Consider the following 8,299-nt stretch of genomic DNA (forward strand, 5'->3'; position numbering starts at 1 on the left):
TTCCTAAAAATTAATGAATCCACAAAAAAAAAGATTACCCATCAATTATATAACAGTGCCGTTTTCCCTACATAAAAATATCATTTAAGGCTACGGAAAGGGTATTTTAATGAAAAGGAGCCTAAAAGTGCTGAACGATCAAACGGATCGTCACATCAGATACCAAACAAACAATCACTCGTTCTCGAGCGATAAGAGAAAGATGGAGAAAAGGTACCTGATCTGTCTAACAACTAAGGATATCTACTTCGCATATCCTCCTCGGTCTCCCATGTGGCCTCCTCAATCGGACGGTGCTTCCACTGTACCTTGACCGAAGCAATCTCCTTGGACCTTAACTTTCTCACTTGCCTATCTATTATTGCTACCGGCTCTTCCTCGAAGGATAGATTCTGATCTAGTAGTATCGAATCCCACTGAATGATATAAGACCCGTCTGAATAGTACTTCTTCAGCATAGAAACATGGAATATCGGATGAACACCTGCCAAACCTGATGGAAAAGCCAACTCACAAGCCACCTCGTCAACATGACGAAGAACCTCAAAAGGGCCAACAAACTGCGAGTTCAACTTGCCTTTCTTCCTAAATTGCATCACACCCTTCATGGGGGAGACCTTCAATAGGACTTGCTCACCAACCATGAACTCCATATCACGAACCTTCCAGTCAGCATACTCTTTCTGTCTACTCTGAGCTGCCATAAGCTTTTTCTTCTGTAAAGTCCTCCAGAAATGGGATGTGAACTGAGTGCCTCTGTCGGAAATGATAGAAATAGGAACCCCGAGCAATCGAACTATCTCTCGGATGTAGATCCTGTCCAATTTCTCCGCGTTATAAGTAGTCTTAATTGGAATAAAGTGTGCATACTTAGTCAACCTATCCACGATAACCCAAATTGAATCAAACTTACCCAGAGTCTTTGGAAGACCAACTACGAAATCCATGGCGATCCTTTCCCATTTCCACTCGGTAATGGGTATCCTCTGAAGCACACCACCTGGTCTCTGGTGCTCATACTTAATCTGTTGGCAATTCAAACATCGAACAATAAACTCCACAATGTCTCTCTTCATTCTACCCCACCAATAGTGTTGCCTCAAGTCACGGTACATCTTTGCTGCCCCTGGATGAATGGAGTATCTGGAATTATGAGCCTCCTTCAAGATCAACGGAATTATCAACCATCCAAACCATAACAATTAAATGCGTAGTAAACTTCACATATTACTCAATGGATATAAATCACTATTAAGAGTTTATCTATGATATAGAATAAAAACCATAACCTACCTCATCCAAAGAACCGAAGTCAAGCAAACTAATTCTCCAATGCTTTTTCTTTCTTCCACGCCTCCGGACGTTTTCAATCTATCAAGTATGCATAATTCGTAAGTAACGAGTTCGTAGACACCCGTATTACTATACTTCTAGTCTAAATTCCAAAAATCCTAGAGCACGAATCTATAATCACATTCCTAATGTTGATGCCATTAATTTGTCAAGTCTCATATTTTGTAATTTTAAACCTAGGATTAAGTCTCAATTTCTCCAAATAACATAAATCCAATGATATTCATCTAATATAATACACTTATTATTTAACTACCTATCTCAATATATCAAAAATTGAATTATAATGTGATAATTAACTAAAAATAACTAAAGGCGAGATAACTATTAGAAACAGTGGCCACGCACTATGCAACCAAATTGCAAAACCTCTTTTCTTGATGCTCAATCTGTTTTCACTCAATAGTAGTACTCCTAGTGATTAACCATTAATTAATAATATATATGCATTACCTAACTTAGCAATTAACATGTAGAAAGGAATGGAGTTTAGCCATTACCTGAATGTTGTCGCTCGCTATCTGTTCTCTTTTTCACGTTTCGGTCTCTACCTTCATTTCTTTTCTTTTACAAATTAGGGTAATTAATTATGAACCAATAAATAAATAATAGTTAAATTCCACAACTTATTTTAATAAATATGGATAAGTGGTATAACATATTAACTAAATTATCAATTTAGTCCACTAATTAAATTAATTATCTAAACTTACCCCTCAACAAAATAACTGTAGTTATCGACTAGTCCAAATACCCATTAAAAATTTACGGGATGAGTCTTTTATGAATTAAAAAGATCGAGTTCTCAAATGAGTCGTTACATAATACTAACCTCATCATTAATACATTAAGAAATTCTAATAAAACAGAGATATTCTTATTTTTTAATCTTTTTTGAGCTGAAATATGATAAACATTTGCTAATATATTTTCTGATTTTAAAGTTGATACCAGAAAAGGGATCAACAGCAACGTATCTCAATCAATGATATTTTAAAAATATTTTGTGATTTAAAGCAAATAGCAATGTAATAAATTTTTGTGCTTTGTGGCATTATGATTATTAGTATATCTTAACTTTAAAATCAATAATCATATGTTTCATTCGAAAAATATTGAGGAAAAAAAAGTATTTTCTATTTTATTAGAAAAATGAATTCCATCGTTACCCAAATAAAAATTGATGATGAATTACTATGATTTTATATATATAAAAAGTAATGATAAGTTATTATGTATTTATTATAAAAGCATATATGTAAAACGAAGAATAACAATATGCTTTTAGAAAAAGGAAATTTTAGATCGGTATTTTGAATCAAACTATAAACATAGGATGTTTTTATTCAATTACATATAATTTAAGGATTTTTTTAAATCATTGTGCAATAGAATAATATGACATATAATATAAATCATAAAAAATTAATACATAATATAATACCGGATCTGCTCAAATGATTTGGTCAACTCCGCCCCTTGTATGGTGCAAGCTGATACGGGGTGTGCTAGCACATGACACAAATGGAAAATGGTGCACTGCAAATCAAAATGTGTTAATTTATAAACTGACAAATTTAATTACATTTTCTATTTACTCTTATAACTAATTCTTTTTAAAAGTATAAATATTGTAATGTTTCAAAAAAATTCCTCCATTATTAATTTTGCTAATGAATAAGACCCTAAATAGAGTGTATTAAAAAAGATAAACAATAAATTAGTTTTAAAAAAACTTCTTATTTATAAATTGTTAAAAGGGCATGTGAAGCAAAAAATGAACAAGTGATATTGGACAAAGTGAGTTGTAACGATCCCCCTAGTCGTTATGGGGAGGCCAATGGTGAGAAGATTTGGACTAGAAAACTTCTTGTGCATTAACTTAAAAATTTCAGGCTAGGCTAGTCTCAAACGGAATCTGAGTAAGGTGAGGTCTAGGGAAATTCGGAAAAGAATTAGTGTTAATGTCTAAGTGTGAATTAGATTTTCTATTAGCTAAGACATTAAGGAGTTCGTAAGACTTTTTGAAATTGAAATCAGGTAAGTAGAACTCTCGATATCGAACTTGGTGTGAAGGAGTTATTTTAAAACGTCAAGGTTCGAGGGTGTGTTGCAAAATGGAGACTTTTGGGAAGATCTCCGAGTTTCTGTCTCTGCGCAAGCCGCTATAGCGGGTAGAATCCCGGTATGGCGGGGCTACGATAGTGGTTGGGAGCCGCTACAGCGGGGTAAGTCACGAATTTATGCAGAAAAGTCTCAAAACTGTTCATTATTCTGCAACTTCGTTTTTGGGAAAAACAAAGGGCAACTTAGGGCGAAAACCACCAGTTTTCCATCGTTTTCTTCGATTAAGGTAAGTTAACTACTCCCTAACTTGTCACTTGATTCTTAAGCCTTAGAATCTAGGGTGCTACTCCCTAAATGTTGATCATTTACAAATTTATAAATAAAAAAAACTATTAAAAATATAATATAAAAATATAATACTCTCTTCATGTAAAAAAGAATGACATATATTTCTTTTTAGTTTTTTTAAAAAAGAATGATTCCTTTCCTTTTTTGACAACCCGATATATTTGACATAACTTTAATTTAGAACAATAAAATTAAAAAGTGTTTTTTATTTTCTTACACTCCATGCCAAGTCAAAATAAGTCATTATTTTTTAAACGAATAAAGTATATAAATAAATATCTTCTAACCATCGATCAAACGACCCCAAAGTAAATTTGTTAAATATAAATAGTGGACACAGATGAAATGGTGCAACTTTGCTTACACGGAGTTTGATGATGGTAGCACTACATCAACGGCTCATATTAACTCCCAGTACCTTTTGCTCAGCACCAAAAATTATATCTTCTCCGTCTCATAATGCTAAAAAATTGTTCTAAGTTACTCCTCAATTTATAAAATTAAAATAAAATTAATTGAATCATATTGATTTATCCTGAAAGTTAATTTTTTTAAAAAATATTAATATTGTAAAGGTTTAAAAAAATTCCTCATGATTAATTCTGATACTGATAGATAAGGCATATTAGAGTGTAGAAAAAAAGTTAAAAGGATAAATTAGTAAAAAATAGTACTTCTTATTATTTCTTAAAAGTCTTATAAAGAATAAAGTGAACAAATAATATTGGACAGAAGGTGTACTCAATGTTATCTAAAATTTGTGCTTCAAGGTATCAAATAAGCGGATTATGCTGAATAAGTGAATTTAAATAGATCGAATTAATAAATAAATGAATTATTGACTCGTCCAAAAGATAGTTAGGATGAAATGAATTAGACTGAAACTGGACTAAAACACTCAATTCTTAATAAGTATTAATTATTTTATTCTCTCTTGTTGCCTTATTTGTTCTTTTGTTTTTTCGCAGTATCTAATAAAATTATTGTTACGCCCCGGTAGGGTACCCTAGGCGCGACCGACACTCGAAAGCCATTTCTGTCCTTCAAGCGAACCACCTGATTCAGTCACACCATCATTCATTCACATTCACTAAGAGAAAGACTCAATCATAGACACACTATTCATAATATAAGGGCCGAGGGCCAATCACTATCAACTCATCAAAACAAATATAATAAGACTTCTCAAAAATAGCAGTCCAACCTTCCCCCACACTCTAGTCTATGAAGCCTCTATCAAAGTCTAGAAGGTGCCAATGACAAGCCCATGGCTACCAACAATCAAAATAAAGGATACGACAATAAAACTATACAAGAAAGCTCAACATCCTCCGGAAACTAGGAGGACTCACCAACTGGCTAGGAGTGTATGTGGATCTTCAACGGAGCACCAGTTGATAATCTCTAGTACCTGTCGCTACATCATAAAACGATGCAGGCCAAATGGTGTCAGTACATGGAATGTACGAGTATGTAAAATGGCCGAATGAAACAAACATCAAGAAAGAATCAAATCAACTCGGAACCTCAACTCAAGAGAAATAACAACTCAATCAAGTGTCCTAAGTCCAAACAAGAATATGGTTTATACGGGACCAATCACATACCACTCAACTCAATCTGACTCAAAATACTAACAAGACCTATATGAGAGTTTCTCTTATCCGACAACCATCACTTATGAGCCAGTGATAGTACAACAATCAGACGTTGTTTCCAAGTCCGTCCATACCTTGCTAGGGCAAGAATGCCTCCCTAATCATGGATTCCATCAATTAGTCAAGTCCTATCATTTCAGGACAATAAAATGGGAAACATCCAACTTTAACGGTTCAATCCCACGGGAAGCATCCGACTTTAATAGTTCTATCCCTACCTACGTTGGCGGCATAGTTTTTGGGGTTCGAGTATGGACTATACTCTCACCCGCTTCGATGCTCGATACTCCTCCCATGACTCTATGCTCATAAAACTCAATCCAATCATCTCAAATAAGCCCTCACGGCTAGTTTCATTTAGAACTTTGTCGACTTATCAACTCTATCCTCAATTCAACTCAATCGAGTCATAATGGAAAGTCTCATTTAGGACCTTGTCCACTCGTCAATTCTATCCTCCAATCAACTCAATCAAGCCTAAATTAGATAAACATCTATAACCTCCCACAAACACAACAAACCATTCCTCTCCTCATTTATCACACCCATATGACTCATCACACTCTAAGGTTTTTAAATCAACAAGTCAAGAGGAATATCGTATTTAGAAAATAGACACATTCAACATAATCACATGGTTAAGGAAATCAACCAAGCATATTACCAAACCATCTCCATCAACTCATGCTAACAAGAAAATTTTAGAGATTCTTAGCTCAATAACTTCAACACAATAAGAAACAAATTAATAGGAGATAAGACTCATTCAAACATAAACCTATCAAGAAACTCCATTCTCATAGATATCTAACCTCAAGGAAAGAGTAGGGCACATGGGTGGACTCAACCCATGCTTTGGGTAGCCTTACATACCTTAAAATATATTTTTGAAGAGACCTTGTTGTTGGGTCTTCAATGGAAACTTGAAGTCTTGAAACTATTGGAACAAATCCTTGTTGGAAATGGAGAAGAAGAAGAAGAAGATGAAGAGAGAATTTCTAGGGATTTTTAGAGAGAGAGAGAGGCTGAAAAATTATGTTCTCAAATGCTCAAGGATGATATATATATAATTTGGGATAATTTCCCAAATTGCCCCTTCTCAAAAGTTCTGAAAAATAGGCTAAAATGCTCCTGGCACGATAGTGGCGCGTCGCGCCATTGCAGCGCCAGGTCGATTACGCCTAAAAACCTGCACATCTATTAGTGACGCGCCGCGCCAAGGACCAAACTACTGAGGCACATTCTTGGCGCGATAGTGGCGCGTCGCGCCCTTACAGCGCCAAGGCCATATTTTATGGGTTATGGAAATTTGGCTTGAAAAACCCTGCACACCTCATAGTGGCGCGCCGCGCCAAGGACCAAACTACTGAGGCATGTTCCTGGCGCGAGAGTGGCGCATTGCGCCACTGTGGCACCAAGCCCAGTTTTCCAACAATTGTAACCCATGCCTGAAATCCCTGCCGTGCTAGTTCATCTTAGGATCATCATATCTTTCGACTCCGAACTCCAAAAATTACATTGTTAGTGGCGTTGGAAAGAAGACTCGACGACCTTTAATTCAATAGGTCGTGGGCCACCCAGATTGTCGTCTTTCAAAAGATAGGGTCATTAGAAGTCAACCCCTTATACGAACTCATCCTAAAACTTAGCCACGATAGATCTTTTAGACTTAGCTCAGTCCTAGGGGTCCTTGGTGACCCCATATCACCTCTAACACTGCTCAATTCCTCAGAGACTCATCTTAACTCATGCATATACTTCACAATACTCGAGTTCGACCCTACCCTTCCACAAGAAGGGTCCGAAACTTAGGGAATATTTTTGGGGGTGTTACAATATATCCCCATTGGGATCATTCATACTCCAATAATGAGTAAACTAAGAATGGAAATCGAGGTACAAATCACAATCGGGATTCAGTCATTCGACCAATCAAATTCTCAAACAATTTACCAATCAAGCTTAAAATGCACAATCGAATTCAAGTCAAGGAAATGGACATTACCTTCAACATTCTTGTCGGTAGGAACGAATAGATGTGGATACTTAGATTTCATGTCTTCCTTCGCTTCCCATGTGGCTTCCTCAACAAATTGATTTCTCCACAGGACTTTAACTGAGGCGATCTCTTTGTTCCTCAATTTGCGGATTTGGCGATCAAGAATTTAGATTGGAACCTCTTTATAGGATAAGCTATCCTTAAATCCAATGCTATCAATGGGGACTACCAACAAGGGATCTCCTAAGCACTTCTTCAACATCGAAACATAGAATATCAGATGAATAGAGACTAGCTCTGAGGGTAACTCCAACTCATAGGCGACACTCCCAATCCGCCTCGAAATCTGGTAAGGACCAATGTATCGAGGACTAAGCTTCCCCTTCCTTCCAAGCCTCATGACACCCTTCATGGGTGAAACTTTCAAATACACCCAATTATCCACCTCAAACTCTAAGTCTCTCCTCCTCACATCGGTGTAAGATTTTTGGCGGCTTTGAGCTGTCTTTAGCCTATCTTGAATAACTCTCACCTTCTCCATGGCTTGGTAAAAAAAATTGGGCCCAATCAACTCAACTTCTCCAACTTCAAACCATCCAATTAGCGATCTACACCTCCTCCCATACAAAGCTTCATAAGGAGCCATTTGAATGCTGACAAGATAGCTATTGTTATATGCAAACTCTATGAGAGGTAATGGTTATCCCAATTTCCTTTGAAGTCAATCACACATGCCCTCAACATATCCTCCAATGTCTGGATGGTGCGCTCTACTTGGCCATCTGTCTGGGGATGAAAGGCCATACTCAGGTTCACCTTCGACCCTAATCCCTTTTGAAAGGATTTCCAAAATTGGTAAGTGAATTGAGCTCCT

General features: G+C 36.2%; 1 protein-coding gene across 1 annotated transcript; it reads right to left on the minus strand.

Moving 5' to 3' along the window:
• Window positions 1-233: 233 nt before the first annotated feature.
• Window positions 234-1,115, minus strand: LOC129884182 (uncharacterized). The gene has a single exon (XM_055958525.1). The coding sequence runs from the start codon at window positions 1,113-1,115 to the stop codon at window positions 234-236; it is 882 nt and encodes a 293-aa protein (XP_055814500.1).
• Between the last annotated feature and the right edge of the window lie 7,184 nt (window positions 1,116-8,299).

The sequence above is a fragment of the Solanum dulcamara genome, chromosome 4 (genome assembly GCF_947179165.1).
Source record: "Solanum dulcamara chromosome 4, daSolDulc1.2, whole genome shotgun sequence".
NCBI lineage: Eukaryota > Viridiplantae > Streptophyta > Magnoliopsida > Solanales > Solanaceae > Solanum > Solanum dulcamara.